Below are 22,747 nucleotides of genomic sequence, written 5' to 3'. Positions count from 1 at the left end.
ATTTTACTCATAAAATTTGACAAAAATATAGTACTCCCTCCGTCCACGAAATAAACTCCTGTTTGCCCTTAAATATTTGTCCACGAAATAAACTCCTACTCTATTTTTTGGACAATTATACCATTCCTTGCTTTTAAATTTACTACACTTTTATCTATTGGGCCCACTTTATTCCACCATTACTTATGTAATTAGTCTCCCCTAAACTAAATATTGTTGTTGTTGTTATTATTATTATTATTATTATTATTATTATTATTATTATTATTATTATTATTATTATTATTATTATTATTATTATTATTATTATTATTATTACTATTGTTATTATTATTACTATTGTTATTATTATTATTATTATTATTATTATTATTATTATTATTATTATTATTATTATTATCCTTATGATTATTATCCTTATTATTATTATCCTTATTATTATTATCCTTGTTGTTGTTATTATTATTGTTGTTGTTGTTATTATTATTATTATTATTATTATTATTATTATTATTATTATTATTATTATTATTGTTATTATTATTCTTCTTATTATTATTATTCATATTATTATTATTATTCATATTCATATTCATATTATTATTATTATTATTATTATTATTATTATTATTATTATTATTATTATTATTATTATTATTATCATTATTATTTTTATTGTTATTATTGTTGTTATTATTATCATCATTATTATTATTATTATTATTATTATTATTATTATTAAATTTGCTAGTTAAAGATTAGTAAAAGTAATAACAATACATAAACACTACCCTTTTAGTCTTTTACACCACCTTTACACCACATTTTTCAGCTTTCTTAGTCTCCGTGCCGAACCCCAACTAGGAGTTTATTTCGTGGACGGAGGGAGTATATTTTTTTCATGCATAAATTTAAGGATTCCCATAACTAATATTTGCCAGATTAATTGCAAAAAGATAATCTGTACCTGCAAAAGATGATCCAACCTGTAGAAAGTGTCATACTTATTTCGGTTTGAGTACTACAATTTGTCCTAGCTAATTCTTAACAGTTGTTTACTGATTCATTAATATAATGATATAATTATATGCAGTCAAACAATCAGCTTAACAAGAAACAAAAAAAAAAAAAGAGAGAGAAGAAAGAGAAAGATGTCGACAAGCTGACTATGTCAATAAAAGAGAGGCTGATTCGAAACTAGAAATCTATATAATTAGTTAATCTAGTAGGAGCAGCCGGCTTAGGACGGCAGTGCCACAATTGACAAGGACACACATTTTCCATCTAAAATTCTTTAAAGAACATCTTCATCGTTGGATTCGCCAAACAAAAAATTCGGAAACTCAAGTCTGAGAAGCCATGGGATCATCCGTCAGTTGCTGCGGCCATGATAAAGTTGAAGAAGGGTACGCATTAATATTTATGAATATATTAGCAGAAATGATTAATTTATAAAAAGGATGTAGGTTGACGTTGGGCGGAGGCGAGAACAGCAATCAATGGAGAATTTTCACGTACAAGGAGCTGCATGCGGCGACCAACGGCTTCAGCGAGGACTACAAGCTGGGCGAAGGAGGGTTCGGGAGTGTTTATTGGGGCAGGACATCGGATGGGCTTCAGGTAAATTTTGAGATGATGAATTAATTAAAGAAATTAGTGATGGAGAGTTGTGTATTGTGGTAGATTGCAGTGAAGAAGTTGAAGTCGATGAATTCCAAGGCGGAGATGGAGTTCGCGGTGGAGGTGGAGGTGCTGGGAAGAGTGAGGCACAAGAATCTGCTGGGGCTGAGAGGGTACTGCGCGGGCAACGAGCAGCGCCTGATCGTGTACGACTACATGCCTAATCTGAGCTTGCTTTCGCATTTACACGGGCAGTTCGCGGGCGAGGTTGAGCTAGACTGGAACAAGAGGATGAAAGTGGCAATGGGGTCCGCCCAGGGCATACTGTACCTGCACCACGAGGTGACGCCGCACATCATTCACAGAGACATAAAGGCCAGCAACGTGCTGCTCGACTCCAACTTCGACCCCCTCGTCGCCGACTTCGGCTTCGCCAAGCTCATACCGGAGGGCGTCAGCCACATGACCACGCGCGTCAAGGGCACGCTCGGCTACCTGGCGCCCGAGTACGCCATGTGGGGGAAAGTCTCCGAGAGCTGCGACGTCTACAGCTTCGGCATCCTCCTGCTAGAGATCGTCACCGGGAGGAAGCCCATCGAGAAGCTTCCGGGCGGCATCAAGCGAACCATCACCGAGTGGGCCGAGCCCCACATTACCCGAGGCCGCTACAAGGATCTCGCCGACCCCAAGCTCCGCGGCAATTTCGACCACAACCAGCTCATGCAGGCCGTCCATGTTGCCGCCTTGTGCGTCCAGACCGAGCCCGACAAGCGCCCCACCATGAAGGAGGTGGTGCTCCTGCTCAATACCAGAGCGCCTGCGCCTGCCAGGATCAAGAGCGTCAAGTATTCCGAGGATTTGATGGCTCTTGATGACGAAGATGAGAGCAGCGTCTACGGTGTTTTCGGGGCGTTGGAGGCGCACAAGATGGAGGATCCTTTCCGCCGTTATGCGTATGGGGACAGGCGATGACCCATTTCACTTCTCATGTCTCATTACGTATGTTCAAACAGATTGCTTTTGTGTTTTGCTTTCATTGTTTTTGCTATGCGTACCCAAATTTAACCTAAAATTTGCGTGCATCTGAATTTTGAGCACACAATTTTTACGGATGTGATCATTTCTTTCACAATTTATTTTTGTTCCACTAGTTTTTAAGAGCATCTCCAGCCCTTTGACGCTTAGGGGTGAACCTAATTGGTGGTCCCCACCTTAGCGCTACCCCTCTCCAATGCATTCGCGCTTACAATGGCGCTAAAATCTTCATTTTCAATTAATCTCATTTTTACCTTTTATAATTTTAAAACCAACATTTCATTAAAATAAAAAATTCAACATTACAATAATTAAAATAAAATAAAGATTACATAAATTTAAATAATTAAAATAAAATAAAAATTACATAAATTTAAATCAATCCTCTACGCCTCATCACGTCCTGGAGCATGCTATTGTACAATGCCAATTGAGCCTCCAACATACCCAAAGTGTTTGTGTTGAGAATTTTGTAATCGAGCTCCTCTTTTTGTACTTCGGATTCTTGTAGCCTTGCCTCGACTTCTTTGGCTCGCACGTCAGCTTTTCAGGATTTTGCCTCGGCGATAGAACCAGTTTGAATGGCATGTTCTTTCATGCTCTCGGCAACGTGTTCAAGTGCCATATAGTACGCCGACTTGTCCAACAATGATTTCTGCTTCTTCCATTTTCCTTTGTCGCGCTTCGCCGCCTTCATGCCTTGGAGCCGCGTCGTGATGCACGGCTCCGAGGATGTTGTAGTGGCCGCTCTGTCGGATCCCTTCGACTTCTTGGAGGAATGAACATCCTCGCCCTGAGATGCGAACTTTTGACATTTGCGCAAAATGTGCCAATATTTGATGTACTTGAATCGAGCTCCATGGTTGGACTCTTAGATTTCTTTCGCAGCTTCACTGATTTGCTCATCGCTCATTCCGCTTCCCCAATTGTCTTTGCACTTGTCGTATATCGCCTCCCAAGCTTTAACACTCCTTTGAACGCGTTGAAAGTGGGATTTGATACGTCGGAGCTCACGGTGAGTAGTTCCCTGTGGCCTTCTCGCGTTGTATTTTTCCGTGATGCTACCCCAATATTCGGGAGCCCTTTGACAATCTCCCAATATGTAGTTGTGGGTAGTCTCCGCCCACAACATGCATATAAGCTCCGACTCGGTGATGGGTTCGCCGGGGGTGGAAGATTGCCGCCCTCCAACACATTGGACGCTTGAGAGAAAGGGGCAAATCCCATCATCAGATTGGTGCTCAGCACACCCGCATCTTGAGAATAAATCTTGAAAATTCGTTGAAACCTTTCTCCATTGCTTGAAATTGAGAAGAAATTTAGAAGAGATGCTTGAGAGTGTAGAGAATTTGTTAAATGTGAAAAAAAAGTGAGGTGTAGTATTTATAGAAGAAAGGAAAAAAGGAAAAAAAAAAAGAAAGGAAAAAAAAAAGGGAAACCCAACGGTAAGAAGAAAAAAAAATTAAACAAAAAATGCCCTCGAGCCACCCCCCTCGCCAGCCCGCCCCACTTCCCCAAGTGCCAGCTCGAGTCGACTCTAGCAAACACGGCTGGAAATGCTCTAAGGGTCTCACTTTATCGTGAGAACAAAAATTTATTAAAAATACATTGAATACATTTTATGAGGACGGACGAAATTAAATGACAAATTTAATACATTTTACGAGGACGGAAGAAGTGATATTTATTATTATTATTATTATTATTATTATTATTATTATTATTATTATTATTATTATTATTATTATTATTATTATTGTAAAATAACGAGATTAAGGCTGGAACAATAAATTATGAGATATATAGATGAGCTCATCGGCAATTTTTGATATGTTACAGCATCGACATTAAACAGTTAATTGGATTATGAATTAGTGACACACTAATTGGATTATAAATTAGAAAGTAAGTTAGCTGTACCAGGGAATTTTATGCCTCAATCCTCGTACTAGTTGGTCTTGGTTTGTAAGTATCACACAAATGCTACCCATTTTAGTCTCAGCTGTAGTTTGGGCTGCTTGAATCCAAAATTGGAGCCCATTGATCTCCAGATCCAACTAGACCAATTGTCGTAAATTTTTTCATATGTCAAAACTTAGCATGTAACCACCGAATGGTGCGGGATTTGATCCACAAACTCAAATGCTTAAACCATAAAAAATCAATTTTCCATATGTTTTTTCTGTCGAAACTCTTAAATATACTGAGTAATATGCGATTGAATTTTAACAACAAATAATAATAATAATAATAATACTCCCTCCAATCCATCCCCCATAAATATGCATAGGTGCTTCCGGAATGAGTTTTCATAAAACTTATTTGGAGTATTGATAGTGGAGAAAAGATTTCACATTAAGGGTATTGTTAAGTAAATTGTGGGTAAATAGTATAAGTTATAAGGGTAAAATTATAAACATTATATGTGGATTATTGTCATAAAATAAGGTGTGCATAAAGTTGGGGGATGTTCCGAAAATGAAAGGTATGCACATATAAATATGAGGGGTGGAAGGACCTCTGTTCCATTACAAATGTTCCACTTTTCATAATGGAATGCCGCATTACAAATGTCTCATTTCATTTTTTACATATAATTAAAGGAATTTAATGGGCCCACCCACCATATTCTTTCTCTATACCTACTTTTAAAATAATATTTAAACAATTTATACTAACCCACTTTATCTACTAATTACACATTCCTTAATCTATGTGCCCAAAAGTAGTGAGACATTTGTAATGTGACGGAGGGAGTAATAATTTAAAAATAAAATAGAAAATTAGAATTAAAACTATTTGAAAGCTAAATTAAGTTGATTTTGTATTAAATATAACGTCGAAAAGTGTATACTTCTCTACAATATGTAGTGCACTATAAAAAGAGAAGCTTCATTAAGTTGATTTTGTATTGAATCTCACATCGAAAAGTGTATGCTTATCTACAGTCTGTAGTGTGCACCATAAAAAATAAAAAAAATAAAAAAAAAGCTACATTAAGTTGATTTTATATTGAATCTCACATCGAAAAGTGTATGCTTATCTACCGTCTGTAGTGTGCACCATAAAAAAAAAGCTATATTAAGTTGATTTTATATTGAATCTGACATTAAAAAGTGTTGTTTCTCTACAATGCATAGAAAATTATAAAGAGTGAAGCTACATTTAATTAAAATCTTAAATTTTAAACAATTTTTATATAAAAAAAAATCGATTACAAAAACATTAAAATAAAATAAAATTATTGATGTTGTATTTCATGCACTTTGTCTCTTCTCTCGTGCACCGAGCGCACAATTGTGAGTCTGCCTATAGCACTGGCAGGGGACTTGCACAAGCTGAGAGCGTGATTGTTCCGTAGTCTCGCTGTGAATGCTTTTAAGGTATTATTATAGGGATATTATACTTATACACTCCAATCACCCATGCCAAATGAGCTCTAAGTACCCCCACCACACACACACACACAGACACAGTCACACACAACAATCCAAAAAACCAATGGGACACATATTAAAGCAATTGGAGAGGTACTATTAGAAGATATTTCATATCTATACTATTGCAACTAAATAGTTGTCCAAATAAATACGAATCTTCAATTTCAGACAATCAAAATAAGGAAAGATAGAGACTGCATGCATACGCCAAAAAAAATAAAAAATAAAAAAAAATCTTCAATTGGTCTAACGCGTTTTCCTTGTAAGCATTGTTGCTTAATTATTTATTTGTTGTTGTTGAGTGTGTGTGAAAAGATCTGAAAATGATAGAGTATTTGTTTGATGGTATAACGCGTGTTCCATCAGACTTGTGCTCATGGTGCATCAAATGAAGTACTACTATCACAGTTTCATTTCCAAAAGCTCATAATTGGATGTATCTATTATCTATACATGAATGAATTGATGATACATACTTTCTATTTTTTGGAAAATTGACACCGTTTGGTATAAATGAGATGCTGTGGAGGTCATATCATATATAAATGAGTTGTAAAACGTGACCAGAACTACATATATCACAAATTATATCATTCACTGATTTTTTTTTTTTTGGTTGAAGAATTTTGGTGTTTCGAATTCGTACTTCAGTTATTCATTTTTATAAAGAGGAGGAATACCACTGAACTATAAAATTAAAGGTAACATAGACTTCATCTTTGATTGCCTTTTAGTTGTATATCTAAACTACACCATCAATTATTCTTTTACATAAATTGTAACATTGGTTACAGAGTATGTTATAATATTATCCCTGAAAGGCTTATATGATTGATTCAGAATTGAAAGAAAATATGTAACACTATTTGTAGCTAAGAATCTCGTGTGTTTGTTGGTTACTATTTGCAGAGAATGACAAATGAAAATTTTACATAAGAATGAACAAGTGGGGTATTTAGGAAGTTGATTGGGCTGGGTCCTATCAAAAGTAAATCAAGATAACATACATGCTGCGTTGGGCCACTCCGCACGTGAACTTCACGTGGCTCGGGACCATTTTTGTAGGGGAGGCGGAGGCCCACTTCTATTAATGTTGTTCCTTTCTTGCCTCGATTTTTCCTCTTTCTTTCTTTTTTCCTTTCTTAATCAGAAATGTATTTTCTTGTATCCTACTAATGTTTGGGTTTTATCATTTTTTTGTAAGGATTTGGGTTTATTATTTAGCTGTTAGATTATATATATATAAACCCTTTAGAGTGTGTTTACTTTGATGAAAAAAAGAGAAAAAAATATATTTTCACAATTTTTTTTATCATTTTCACATGTTTACTATGTTAAAAAAATTTATCTAGGCACGATGAAATAGTTTCTCGGACAGGTCACTTCTTTTCTATTCAATGTTGGATAATATTATTCTAGGATAGGTGTGTGAAAATATTTTCCAACATTTTCTCATGTTTTCATCTCTAGTAAACATATGATTAAAAAAAAGAGAAAAAAAAAACAATTTTTTCTCATCTTTTCTTATCCATCATTTTCCAAGGCTGAAAATCAATTCCGATAATTTGCATGATTCTAACAGTAGAAAAAAATAATCTTGAGTGTCTTACTAGCACTTTCCCTGAGTGTTGCCCTTTCAAACCATTTGAAACTCGCAATGTTTATATATATGTGATCGTATATTTATAACTAAGTGTAAATATAAAATCTATAAATACACATGAGATGCACAAAATAAAAAGGCAGAGAAATATTTGAGGTTAATGTATCATGTTAGTATATCGTTCCAACACAATCTTCTTCTCAATTACTTATTAGCACAAAACAACGAACGGTTTTGCAATCCACAAACTCATTCTGACATATTTAGGCAGACTTTGAAATATCCGAATTCTCTTTGGTAGCTTTAAAAATCTTACCAGCAGTTCGGCCAAACTAGGTTTCATGTACAACTGCGAACAGGTTAGGTGGTGTCTGATTGCTTGGTGCACAACTATTCTAAATTAACCCTACATCAATCATCACCAATCAACTCCTCCCAACTTTTTTTTTTTTTAAGAAAATCTCAAGTCCTCACTAAATTAAAATATAATTGTAGCAATGAAAATGACCCCTCAGCCAACCAGCATCCAGTTTTAGATCCACTTTCCTACATGCCAACTAAAGATATTTGGACTCATCCATCATTATGGACCATCCCTAGTCCCTATCATCGCTACCGATATAGTAAAAAATGTTCAATTCTATTATATGTAGATTGATATTGAAAACAGAATAGTAAAAAGCTAGATGATTTATTATTATTTTTTTTATTATTGATGGCTAAAGCGGTATAATTTAAAACAAATTAAACTTTTGTTACAGTGTAATCCTGAGGGAGTGTCTTTTTTTGAAAGCAGAACTCATAGCGCAACGCGCATTGATTTGAATGGTCCTGAGTCTAAATTCTTTACGTTTTTCAGGCCTTTTCGGCCCTTTCATTATTTTAATCAATTTTTTTTATTTTATTTCCCTAAAGAAATTTTGTTTCATTTTCAAATAAGGGTTTATTTAGGCCTTTAAATACGAAGGTTTAATATAGTGAGAGGCATACCTTGATATATATTTTGATTAATAAATTTGGTAATGTATACATAGTTCGATAAAGAAAATTGAAAGAAGTTAAGACTATTTGAGTAATTGAAAACAGAAGGCGTTAAGTTTCTCTATTTTTCCACAGCTAAAGAATATGTTGTGTTTGAACCCTCCATTTCTCTTATCCTTCTTGTATATCCGTTCATAAATAAAAATCTCCTATTAATATATAAACGAAGTGTGTAATGGCACATCTTAATTCTTTTTCCATGTTATCATTTTATATTTGATCATGAAATTAATTTTCTTTTCATATTTTGTTATACGACATAAATATAAAGGAAAATAGTTACATAAATATGATTTGGTCAGTATATATATATATATGTGGGGAGAGGTTCAAATAAGAACCACTAAATAAAATTAGAACATAGAACCATTTTAAACCATTCGATCATCAAGATCTACGGTGGATGCATCATCTTGGTGGATGAATGCAGATCCAGGGTTCGAATTCTGAAGGGAGCAAAATATATATATATATATATATATATATATATATATATATATTTTATGACTTTTTTATAGTATTAATAATATTAGTAGTAGGGTCAACATAATTTTCGTTTTTGGTCTATAAAATTGTGGTAATTTTTGTGTGGACAGAATGAGTATTATTTATGTTGGAAGCCTATAATTTCTTTAACATCGTTAATACATGAGCAGAAAACTAATTATATTACGAGGGTAAGGGTTAATATGCGGGGATTGAATTCAGAACTCTCATTCTATTAGACAATAGATAACTTAATTCATCAAAGTTAAATAAATTATTAAGATTTTGGGATGCAAAGGCCAATATTCTTATTTCCATAAATTCAAAAAAAGAAAACAAAAAGAATATCTTAAAAGAAAGGGAGAAGTTGACTTGGAAACTTACCGGAAAGCCCTTCGACAAAAAGTAGCAGGGCTTTACAGATACAGATACTACAATCATACAATTCTACAAAGTACCGATTTGCTTCAAATTTAATACTTAGAAAGGTAAAAATAAGATTAAAAACAAGTAGATTTTACTAATACTAATATTAATTATCTTCCTTTTACAAAGAAATCTAATTATGCTGAAAATTAGAAGAGATACAACAATAATATATAAATTCAATCTTTCCCGTCAGAACGACGGGACGATGCCGAATCTCGCGTCGGCGATGAAATTAGCGGCACCGACGCCAAATATTCGGTCGATATCAGACTCGGAGTCGGTTCTCTTTGCGAACCGGCCTTTAATCCTCGGACGGGTTTCCGCGTAAGCCTTTCGAGAAGCGTAGCGAATTGTCTTCTCGAATTTCCGGTTCTTTCTCTTCTCCTTGTACCTCAAGACCCTGGCTTCCCGGTCCATCCCGACCGCCAAGGAACCCTGGTTCCCGGTCGGATCGGCGGTCGAACCACCGATGTTTCGACCGAAAGGATACGATATTTCTGATAGGGAGCTCCCGTCCGGCACCACCCCCACGTCCATTGACGAGGATGAGACCTGATTATCACAGTATAATTTGTCAGATTAATTAATTGATTGATCAATTTAATGATGAAAAGGTTATTACACTGTGGCTGAGAGACGGTGTCGTGAAGCTGCTGTTGTTGTTGTTGTTGTTGTTGTAGGAGTTGAAGTTGGACCTAGTAAAATCAATCTCGAACTGGTTTTCCGGCGAGTGATCATGAGTGAACCGAGCCGGAAACGGCGGTTTCACGGTGGTTTGGACCGGAACGACGCTGTCGCTGTAAGGCTGCGACGAAATCTGGTAGTTATCGAAGTCGAGGAACTGATCGGAATCCTGGAAGAACAATTCCATCGCTTTCAAATCAGGGGCGTCCCCCGGGATTTTCGCGGCGACAATCGGGCTCGTCGGCATCCAGCTGGAGTCGGGGATGTAGCCGCCGTCGGGGTTAAATTTCCGGTCGTGGCCGACGCCGGCGAATAAGCTAGCGTCGGATTCTGCGGCGGGGGACAGGAGGGTAGCGGCGGCGGCGGCGGACTTGATGACGACAGACTCCGCCGTGTCGTAGAACGGCACGACTGGGACGCGCTCGTGGCGGCTGGCGAGGGGGTTGGCGGCGTGGATGTCGCGGTCGCAGGTGACGCAGAGCGCGGCGGCGTCGGCCTTGCAAGTGACGACGGCAGGGGCCTGCTCGCAGACCTCGCACATCCAGACGCGCTCGTGCTTGTGGCTATCGGCGGCATTATGCACCTTGGAGTCGCAGGCTATGCACATGAAAACCGATTCCGCGCGGCAGAAGAGAAGCGCAGCCGCGGACTTGCAGTAGCCGCAGGGCTTCGCCGCCACATTCAGCCCGGCCGGAAAGAACTTTGGCCTGCTGGGGGCGCCACCGCCGGCGTGTGTCATCCCCATATTTAGTATGACAGTCAAACAGAAAGGAAAAAGAAAAAGAAAAAAAAAACACTAAATTGTTTCTCTCTCTGATGTCCAATAGTTTTGGTGACGAGGCTTAACTAGTGGTTTGGGAGGCAATAAGAAGAGCTGCGCATCTTTATCTAATTTTACAAGTCGGGAGAGTGGAAATCCGGATGCTGACGAGTGCGGGGGTGACACGTGGAGCGTGTTTGAGCCACAGAAAAGAGGGTAGAGGGGGCAAGTGATATTTTATGTTAAGTAGTTGTCATATGTCTGTGCCGACGTAGGACCCCCGGGATCGAATGCGACGCGCAGTGTTAGTTCAATGTTCATGAAATTAAGGTGAATCGTATTGGGACGACGCAACTTGTAAACACTCAATTTATCACGAGATTTACTGCTTCCATACAAAAAGATTATGCTTTCGGTTAACTCATTCTTTTCCATCGTCTAACTTTGCGTTTTCTCTCATTAATAAATTTATTATTATATTCAAATTAACAAATAATAAAAAAAAAATCTATTTATATATTTTATCTTATTTTCTACAAAAGATAATTCACTATTTCTCATTTTCATTTTCAACAGTAATAATATTATCACATCAAAATGAAAGAATAATATTATTCCTCGTTAGAGTTAAAAGAATGAATGTAAAATAATGAAATTCTCTTTTGTAGGAAAATGAGGCATTTGAAAGAATAATTTTTTTATTATCTCTCTTTTTCTTATGATAAATTTATCAATCAAAGAAAATACATCTTAAAAATGATACGTAATTTATATGTAACATTTTTTTATTATTATTATCGAGTTGCTTCAAATTTCGATTTTCAGTATCGACGTTAGTAATCTAAAGTGAATATTTCGACAATGTTAGTGAGTTTGGTTTTGTAACTAAAAATTTGATTGAATGAACTTATTCATTAATTTGAGAGAAATTACTTTGTTCTCCCCTAATTCATTAATTGTCCATTGTTAATGTTATAGCCTCCTACAAGTTTTTTTATGAAATTGAAATTTTATTGAAGAAAAAGCGAGAAAGAAAAATCGAAAACACTTGAGTGCACAGAAACGCAAGCTAAGAGTCGAGCCTCATTAAAACCTCCTTATATAAAACTTCAAAGGGAAAAACCATAAGGAGAAAAAAGAGTACCCGTCAAGAACATAGAGAGAAAAATATACTGAAGGTCGGAGAGCGGGAAGGGCAATTTTAGAAGCTCCGACCTAACCATCACTCATAAGAAGAGGCCCTGACTCTCACAAACCCAGCAGGAATAAGCCGAACATAAGTAAGAAGCAAAAGAAAAAACCAAACTAAAGAAGCCTACAAACTGTTCGAAGAAAGACCAAATCAAACTAAATTTGATGAAAATCAACAGCCATAACAACCAATACTCAACGCCGACTAGAGAAGGCCAAGAACCGGCTCGAGCCGCGGAGCTTCTAACGGAGCCCGACCCAGTCAGTCCCAGCTCTAAGCACACTCAGGAACTATAGAAAGACTCGACGGACGCTCCCACAACTGCAACGAACTCCCCACCAGAATGCCAACCAAACCGCGAAGAAAGAGGTAAAATCCAACACGCCAAACAACTCAATTCAGGCAACCATTCGCACAAATGATTGAATATGCACATCATAATAAACAAATTGAGAAATTTCAGGAATACTACCCATCCAAAAACCTTCACGAGAAAGGCGAGAAGCAAGAAAATCGGCAACTCGGTTGCCTTCGCGATAAATATGAGATATTCGAATATTAAGAGTGCCGATTTTAGAAAGAATATGAAGCCAAGCCTCCTAAGATTTTAGAAAGAATATAGGGTGTGGTTGTAGAGGGAACTATATTATTTGTGAGAACGTGAGAATCATCAAATCTAATGCATCCACTGTAAAAATTAATGCATTCGCTGTTAAAATTAATGCACTCAAAAAAATAAAAAAAATTGCTCCTTTCATGATTCGAACCCAGGATCTGCATTCATCCAACAAGATGATGTATCAACCGTAGATCTTGATGATTGAATGGCTGAAAATGGTTCTCCGTTCTTCTTTTATTTAGTAGTTAATCTTTCTTGAACCCCTCCCTATATATATATATATATATATTGTGTGTGTGTGTGTGAGGAAGGATCAAGTGTAAACTCTATCTTACGGTGAAAACTAGATCCAATGAACAAACACATAAAATACGTGAACAAGAGATAATCAAGTTGTGAACAATTGTATACATGAACAAAGATGGTTGAATCTTGTATACACGTGAACATTTAATTGTTCACAATTTGACTATCTCTTATTCACGTATTTTATGTGTTTATTATTAGGATCTAGTTTAATTTCACCGTAAGAAAGAATTTACACTTGAACCAAACACACACACACACACACACACACATATATATATATACGTGAACAGTTACAGAGCAAATTATTTTTTGTAAATTACACACACACACACACACATATATATATATATATATATATTTGTGTGTGAGGGCTAAAATAAGTACACTTCTTAAGATATAAAATAAGAATCATTTTCAGCCCTTAGATCATCAAGATCTACGGTTGATTCGTAACCATGTTGGATGAATGTGCTCGACAAGGAGGCAAAGAAATTGGAGCCTAGATGTGAAGTAATATATCCAAGGGAAACGAAAGGTGGTTATTTCTATAATTCTAAGGATCAAAAAGTGGTTGTTAGCACCAACGCACGATTCTTGGAACATGATTATATAGATAAACACAAGTCTAATTCCGAGATTGTCCTTCAAGAAATCGAAGGCAAATGACAGGCGATTCCATCACCCCAGCCAAGTGTGCGAGTGAATGCATCACAGGACACTGCACAAACCATTGTCACAGCTGTACCACCACCGCTTCGTCGTAGTGGGAGGGTTATCGTCCAACCCGATCGATTTATGTTCTTTGGAGAATCTTCGGATCTTGATCCTGTTATATAGCACTATAAATCTAAGTACTATAATTACTGAAAGACAAGATTCATAATAATCAACCAACTATAGAATTTATAGACCTTAAACAAATGATTATATAATTCCATGACATAAACATGCCAAAAGAACACCATCACTTAGTCAAATTTCATGACTTGAAAATGCCAAAAGAACTCCAAATAAAATACAAACACATGGAAAACTAAAACATTCAAAAATATAATCAAATTGACAAGATTTTGATTCTCGTTGTCCAGTCACTCCTCTTCACTATCTTCTTCAACAACTTTTCCACAATTGCGTGAATCATATCGAACAAGGCGACCACATTCTATTTCGCCTTCTTGCAGCTCTGAATCTGACAATGAAAAGTAATAGTTGTTCAATCCGATGTCAAAATACTATTACTGAAGTAATCTGTTATGAAACACTATTGCGTAACGTAACTAATAAAATTCTTGGAAAAATTCCTAATATACAAATGCGTAACATTATTAAAAAAAATCGTCCAGAATTTCTGACATCTTAATTTGTAACAAAAATAATAACATTCCATGAGGAGATTACCACAAACTTCCAAGATCATATTAAAATTATTACTGAATGAATACTAAACAAATTATTAAAACATATTAACAAACAAATAGATTTACCAAACCACAAAATTGAAACAAAATCAAACCCATTGCATTAATTTTCGATACTAAGACCATAAAAATACGCAACAAATTCGTAATAAATACCAAACGACATAACTAAAAAAATCGCAGCAAATTCGATACATGCTCATGTTTCATGTACAATCCAGCAAAAATTCGTAACAAATTCATAAAAATTCATACTAAATTCCACTCAGCATAGCCCAAAAATAATTCGTAACAAATTCTGTTTTATACACACGACATAGCCACAAAAAATTCGTAACAATATGCTAAAAAGAATGAAAAACATACATATACCTGGATGATCCATGATTTGCTTTTAAGAAAAAGAATGATGAATCCAGAATTATTTGCTTCCGTTAATTTTACACGTTTGATGATAAAGACACTGGGTTTTACATTTCAGAAAATATTAAGATTTAGGTTAGAATGATTTCAATACGTGGAAGACGTGTGTTAAATAAAGACTTGATATATTAAACAAATCTAACAATTCGAAATTAAATTGAGCAATTACATACTTAACCTTTTATGAATTAGGCGTTAATATATATAAATTAGATTATGCAAATCTCAAGCCATTAGATCAAACAAGATTTATTTATAATTTATACACTTAAAAGTGTGTTTATTATAGCCCTCGGGCTACCGTGAAAGCACCTCTTAAAATAAGAAATAAGAAATAGGAAAAATGTATGAATTATGAATTCGTTGTATAAATGTATGAATTGCGAAAAATAAATTTTTGCTACCTTTGGGATTCGAACTCAGGACCATGAATTCATCTAACAGGATGATGAATCAACCATAGATTTTGATGATCTAAGGGCTGAAAATGATTACTATTTTATAACTTAAGAAGTGTACTTATTTTAGTTCTCCCCTATATATATATATAGATAGGGTTGTATTCTACAAGAAAATGAGCTTATGCAAGAAATTAAGAAACATTAACATGTCAGTAATGCGGTTGAACATACCAATAATTTTATTGAACATTACGAGTTTTTGGAGTTCGAAGTCTGGATATGTTCAACACAATTATCGATATGTTTATCAAAAATTTGGATACGAAATTTAATCTTAATTATTGACCGTTCGATGGGTTATGATCAGTGGCTGAAATTGTTTATCCTTTCTTTGTAAACATTTATTCCAGTGATATTGCTATTTTTTGTGAGATCGTGAGATTAATGAATTAGTCAATATATAGTGTTGAATAAGTAGTATATAGTGTTGAATAACGATATTAAAAAAATTAGTAAAATTTTCGTTCCCTCCAAGATTCGAACCCAAGTAAAAAATTTCGCCCTTCAGATAAATAAATAGTAGTCATAGAATACATTAAATCAGCACTTACAGATGAATATAAAATCTCATCATATATAGGGGATCTCATTGGGACAAAGGTATCAAACTCCCATTCCATTCAAAAGTTGGCTTAGCAGAGCAGGCAGCTTAAGGTCAATGCCCGAAAGGGATCAGACCTCGTTCCACTCAAAAGCTGGCGTAGCAGAGAAAATTAAGGTCAATGCCCGCTTATAACTTCTCAATTTTCTTTTTGGGACGTCTCATTTATAATATTCCAATCCAAAAAAAGAAATAAATTACTTTATCTATATTTTTTTTTAATTTGTGTCACATTCCTTTGGGACGTTATAAGCTGGACGGAATGAGCATATAATTAAGAAGGTATTGTTGAATTTGGTTTGGATGTTGATACATCAATTGTTTTTTTTTTGCTTGCAGATCTCATCCTAACATTTTAATTGCCTTGATTTGCAAATTACCATCTCTGAGAGAGGTTCAAATGAGAACGGAGAACCATTCTCAACCCTTGGATCATGAATATCAACAGTTGATGCATCATTTGAATGGATGAATGTACTATTTGGGTTCAAATCTTGAAGGGAGCGAATTTTTTTACTATTTTTTTCGAGTGCAATTAATTGCACAACCAATACAATAATTGTACACACCAGTGCAATGTTCTCGGTCCTCATTTTAAATTATAGTTTTTACTATAACCAATCCCTATCATCTTCACTTAAATTATTTTAACAAGATTCAATACGTGTATTTATAGCAAGACTTATAAGTAATTTTATCATAAATTTGTGTCGCCACATTAAGACAATCTTAACAGGTAATATAATTATATGTTTTATATCTATAACATCCAAGAAAAAAAATGTTGTATATTAGAATTGGATATTAGACCCAATTCCACCTATAAAATTGGCTTTTAAGTGGAAGGATACCTCACCATTAGAAATTGGTTCATGCTTCTTTCTTCAATCAATGTAAGATATTTTAACAAACCCCCTCCCCGCGCGCAGCGTGGACTATTCCAAACGCTATTTATTGACAATGATATTGGGGCTTCATCGTTGGATTGGATTGGTTCTGATATCATATTAAAATTGGATATTGAATCCAATTCTACTTGTAAAATCCACTTTTGGGTAGAAAGATAATCAATCATTATAAATTAATTTATGTCTCTTTTTTCAATCAATGTGAGATATTTTAATTATACGAACATCTCATACTATTTATGTTGAAGAATTTGGGTCGAGTATAAACTGTCGGAATATGCTCATCATGCTCTAGTCTCCCGTTAGTAATTTTTAACTTTTGTAAACTCCATGATTCTAATAACCACAACGAATAAATTCACATAGTAATATCCAAAAATAGAAAGTCCAAACATAAGTGCAAAAATGTACTAACATTCAAAGAGAAAAAGGATAAGCTTGGATATGATAAGAAATAGAGGTCGATTGACCATCCGTTATAAACCACCTGAAAAATTAGTTAAGCTTCTTAATTTATTTATTTTATTAGTTTCTCAGTCAATAAGCTTTTGTTTATTACTTTCGTGGCCAATAATTTCATACGCGTATGATGAAATAATCAACTTTTTTTGAGTTGATTTATTGGAGCCGTACCCGTAATAAGAAATACCTTAAGTCGTTGTTCGACACGTACACTCGCTAAGATAAATCAAAATATAAAGCCGACATTTAATTAGTTTAATCACTTGATCACGGGTTGTATCAAATCTTTGTTTAATATACCTAAAATAGACATCCAGCGGAATAGCATTGGACCACGCGTCTGCTAAATTCATCGTTTTTATAGAAAGTTTTTTGTTTTATTTGCATCAAACAATCATGAGATTCAATGTTCTATACTTTGGATTTATCATATCCTAAGTGGATGCTTAATAGGACTAAGCACTCAACCTCTCCGCAATAATCAAATATTGCCATTATTAGTAAGTGATCATTCCTCAAATCAAGATATTTTATTTTAAGTACAGCGTATAACTTGATTTATTAATGAAGTGGTATTATCTATTCCGACTTCTTTCTCCGATTAGAAATTATAGACGTCCTAGATTAAAGAATTTGAAGGTCGGTCATAATCCAAATTCACAGAATTAAAACTTAGTAATCATACACTGTGTTTGGAAAAAATAAAAATAAAAAGAGTCGACAGATAAAGAATGGATTTCATTATTGCTATCAGTAAATTAAGTTTTGTTAATACAAACATGTTAAAGCAGCGCTAGAACCGCGATCTCTCTGGCGCATCCCCCCTCCCCCGATTCAAAGCTGGCATAAGCCGAGGAGCCGGTTGCAAAGGCGTGTACATTGCACGTGCCTATTTTAAAAAAAATGATAATTAATTTTGCAACAGCTTATTTTTGAATTTGAACGTTCATTGCAACATCACTTTTCTTTTTCTTTTTTGTTTTTTTTCTATTCTCTCCCTCTATAATTATCACTTTTCCTAATTCATTTTCTACATCGAATACTACATTCTTCTCTCATTCTTCCATCTTCTTCTCTCATTTTTCATCTCTTTTTTTTTTAATTTTAAATTTACTATAAAAAAAATAGAAGACCAATTGAACGAGCACATGAAAAATATAGCTCAAGGCTCGAAGGTTCCTTCTTCTTTTATGGGGGTTCCTTATTCATTCTCGATGATGGGTTTTCGCCTTTCTCTCAAGGTTCAAATATCTTCTCCCCGGGCTCTCTTCCAACCACGTTCAATGCAACTCGTGACGTTCAAAAATACTGATAAAATCCTGAAATTTCAAAAATTCTTGTCAGACACTATTCACTATTGTGCGCGACTTTCTTGTTTCGGCCATATCTCTCTCGTTCGAACTATGATTTGCGATCTGTTTGTGTTCTCGAACTCGTATCGAGATGATCTACAACTTTCTTTCAGACCACTCGTCCAAATTCAACTTCGAAATATCTGTAGAATTCATTAAAGTACGAGTAAGTATCATATTTCACAAGATAAAATAATTTAAGCACAAAATAATCGTCAAACACTCAATTCCATTTAAAATTGACATCATAAAACCATGAAAAAGTGAGTGTTATCAGTAGTCTAGATTTAAATTATTGTAATTTTTATTTTAATTAATGTAATTTTGAATTTTAATTATTATAATTTTTATTTTAATTAATCTGTTTAAATTTAATTTTAATAAAATATTGAATTTTAAAATTAAAAAGAACAAATGAAATAAGATGAAAATTGAAAAATTAATTAAAATCCATTTTAGAGTCGATGCTTTGGAGAAGAAAGACTCTAAAATGGAGACCACCAATTAGAGCATTTTTTGGAGTGAAGACACTCTAAGGAGGTAAGGGGTGAATGATACTCGATAGAAATAGAGAAATTCTCAATATGCCTAGTCGAGAGGATGTTGACTGAAGTTGTTAATTAAGTAAAACAATTAATTAATTCATGAATTGATTTTTTGAAGTAGATATTACCAATTGATGCACAAATATATAGGTATATATATAGAGAGAGAGATAAATACTTTATGGAGAATATTACATATTTAGAGAATGAACAATTATTAATAATTTCTCTGAATAAATCAATGTATCGTATGAAATATGAACAAGTATTTTCATCTGAATTTAAATTTTTGAGGGGGGTGGCCAGATTTTTCACCATATATATTTTTGAAATTACAAGTTAAAATTGAAATCGGATGGGAGGACTAATTGATTGGTAAAAATTAGATGAGGGACGCGATAGTCGAATAAATCAATGTATTGTATGAAGTATGAACAAGTATTTTCATCTGAATTTAAATTTTTGAGGGGGATGACCAGATTTTTCACCATATACATATATATTTGAAATTACAAGTTAAAATTGAAGTCGGATATGAGGACTAATTGATTGGTAAAAATTAGATGAGGGACGCAATAGTCGAATCGGAAGAGTCAGAGGGTTTTTTAGGATAATAACTTAGGTTGATTTGAAAATTAGGACAATAACTTTTGAACTTGTAAAAATAGGACACTAATTAATAAGTGTTTCACTCACAGGACATTTCTCGGCCAATTATCGGATTTTCGAACTTTCACGCATGGACCAAGCACATAACATCCTATCTGGAGCCGTAAAAATGACGTGCTTGCCACATAATCAATCCCTCCGTGCGGGTTGTCATGTGCTTGGTCCGTGCAAAAAAGTCCCAAAATTCAATAATTGCCCATAAATTTCCTTCAGGTGCAACGCATAATAATTAGTGTCCCATTTTTACAAGTATAAAAGTTATTGTCCTAATTTCCAAATCAAACTAAGTTATTGTCATAAAAAACCCTCTCACTCCACATCAGAATGAGAATAGGACTTGGATGGTCTCGTCCTTTGATTTAGGACAACTGAAACAACTCCTTTCATTTAGGACAACGGAAAAGTTTTGTGAATGGACTTACAAAAGCAGTACTCCCTCCGTCCCAACTTTTTGTATCCACTTTTAGTAATATTTACAACTAAAAGTGGATACAAAAAGCTGGGACGGAGTGAGTATTAGTTAATCGACAATTGGCCTAATTTTTGGGTACTTATTTTACAATTAACATTTTTTTTGAAACTTATAAAATACGCCCAATCAGTTATTTTCGCATACACAAAAATATTAGATAGAACGATAGAATAATCAACCAAATATTACCATATGAAAAATAGAAAAATAATCAAAAATAAAAGTACGCACAATGAAATAATTTTATACCGCAATGTTAATTAATTATAATTGGGTATTCACTATAAAAATTCATTTTATAATGAATATACACGAATCCATTCAATAGAATCCTTCTTATTAAGTGGCATATATTGATAAAAAAGAAAACACTTCTAATCTTATCAACTACTAAACTTTTAACAAAGCTAATCCATGTATCACAAACATACAAACCTACTAATTAGCTTTAACATACGAGTCTTTCACAAGGTATGTTAAACACACGAGTCTCTCACTCACGGTGTGTTTTGAACTAGATGTCGTTTAAGATGTTGAAACAATAGCTTCTTGCACCTACACTTGTGTTTCTTCGTGAATGAATTGGTGTCGAATGTAGGATACTTTACCCCTATTTATAGATGCAATATATGGTTGGTGGACAAAAAAAACGTGGCTGAAGTCGTGGGAAACGGACGTGGCTTCTAGGATTTTTTTGGAGCCAAAGTAGACTTGTTGGTGAAGCTAGTTAACCAACATTCGTAGATTTAAGGATGACCACGTACGTCTTGTATGTGTGTGTTGACCTATACGGTAGGAGGTTAATGCCCAAAACCTGAGATCTAGGGTTCGAGTCCTCCGTCGCGCGGTCTTTAAATTTCTTTATTTACTTATGTAATTTATCAAAAAAAAAAGGATGACCAAGTCTTTAATTCTTCTTCTCTATTTTCTTGTGACATCTGTAGGTATCTTGACCAAGTCTTTGATGGATTTAAATCTTGTCCTCTATTTTTTGTTATTTCTCTTTCAAATTAATTAATGAAGAAGATAAAATAGAGATTTATTCAAACATGAATAAATAATTATAGAGGTTAATTTTTTTAAACAAAATAATTATTAGAGTTAAACACTTTTTTTCTTTGTTTAGTTTAGTGTGTATTGCATAAACTCATTTGAACTTTAAGACTAGTTCTTTTTTCATGAAATTAATATTAAACCAGAATTCACAATCGCAAGATAATTCTAGCATGCCAAACTTAATTAGTAAGGAAATAGGTAGAACTAATTAGCTAGTTTTATATTATTACGTGATAAATACTCTCAAGTAGGCAGTATTATTGCTGTTCGAGAAGGAATTGGATCATGATTCATGAATGTGGTAATGCAGGAGCTCATGTTCTGTCAAGACGATTAAAATACAAATATCTTAACTTAGATTCTTCAAAGGATATGATTTGTTTGATAAGTTGAAAAAAACTTTTGAAGAAAGACACCATCATGTACCACACACACGCACCGATAAAAAAAAATGTTATATAAATAATAATAAATGAATAAATAGTAAAATTATCGCTAAAAAATATTGATTGCGCGTATTTCAGTATTTGAGAATTTTCAGAAATTTCTAAAGTATATAGTTTACGCAGTAAAAGAAATCATTTAATTACATGTACTTTTCCCCTATTTTCGGTCCAGAACAAAGAAGGTTGGGATGAATATTAGGTGGAGGTAGAACTCTTTCGGCAAACAGGAATTTTATCGTATTATGATAGGAAATGGCATTTTGCAAATGTATGGGGTTGTTTGCACAAATTCAGAAGTTTTTTAGAATTAAAGAATGCTGCATATAGAAATTAATTAGGCGGCTCTATAGGAAATGGCATTTTAGCCCCACTCTATCATCTGCCAATGGACAAACGTAAATATAAACATGTGTCATGTGTCCATTTGTGGATTATCTAATCTAAGATTGAAGTAAGTATTATTATGATCAACTTTTTAAATTTAAATTTATTTAAGTGCACACTTTGAATAGTGACTACGAATTTCCCACGTAACTATAAATAAAAAATCGTCTATCATGTTCCAACCTTCCATATTTAAATCAATATGAAAATTGAGGCTAGACATTATTAGATAGTTTACATATAACTTCAACCTTCAATAGCTATAAGTTGGAAAATTAAGTATTGAATTATTGGATAGGCAACGTTAATTTGTTTCATTAAATGTAGATCAA

General features: G+C 34.3%; 2 protein-coding genes across 2 annotated transcripts; one reads left to right on the top strand and one right to left on the bottom strand.

The window, feature by feature from the left end:
* The first annotated feature begins 1,159 nt into the window (after nucleotides 1-1,159).
* LOC131004997 (PTI1-like tyrosine-protein kinase At3g15890) lies at nucleotides 1,160-2,695 on the top strand. Its single transcript, XM_057931773.1, has 3 exons — nucleotides 1,160-1,406; nucleotides 1,467-1,620; nucleotides 1,684-2,695. The coding sequence occupies exons 1-3, from the start codon at nucleotides 1,360-1,362 to the stop codon at nucleotides 2,590-2,592; spliced, it is 1,110 nt and encodes a 369-aa protein (XP_057787756.1). The 5' UTR covers nucleotides 1,160-1,359; the 3' UTR covers nucleotides 2,593-2,695.
* A 7,025-nt stretch (nucleotides 2,696-9,720) lies between these two features.
* LOC131004994 (zinc finger protein CONSTANS-LIKE 5-like) lies at nucleotides 9,721-11,295 on the bottom strand. The gene is made up of 2 exons (XM_057931771.1): nucleotides 10,277-11,295; nucleotides 9,721-10,206 (listed from the first exon to the last, which is right to left on the bottom strand). Exons 1-2 carry the CDS (start codon nucleotides 11,081-11,083, stop codon nucleotides 9,844-9,846), a joined length of 1,170 nt encoding a protein of 389 aa, XP_057787754.1. The 5' UTR covers nucleotides 11,084-11,295; the 3' UTR covers nucleotides 9,721-9,843.
* Between the last annotated feature and the right edge of the window lie 11,452 nt (nucleotides 11,296-22,747).

Source organism: Salvia miltiorrhiza, chromosome 1 (assembly GCF_028751815.1).
Source record: "Salvia miltiorrhiza cultivar Shanhuang (shh) chromosome 1, IMPLAD_Smil_shh, whole genome shotgun sequence".
NCBI lineage: Eukaryota > Viridiplantae > Streptophyta > Magnoliopsida > Lamiales > Lamiaceae > Salvia > Salvia miltiorrhiza.
This window is presented reverse-complemented; position numbering and strand designations above follow the sequence as displayed.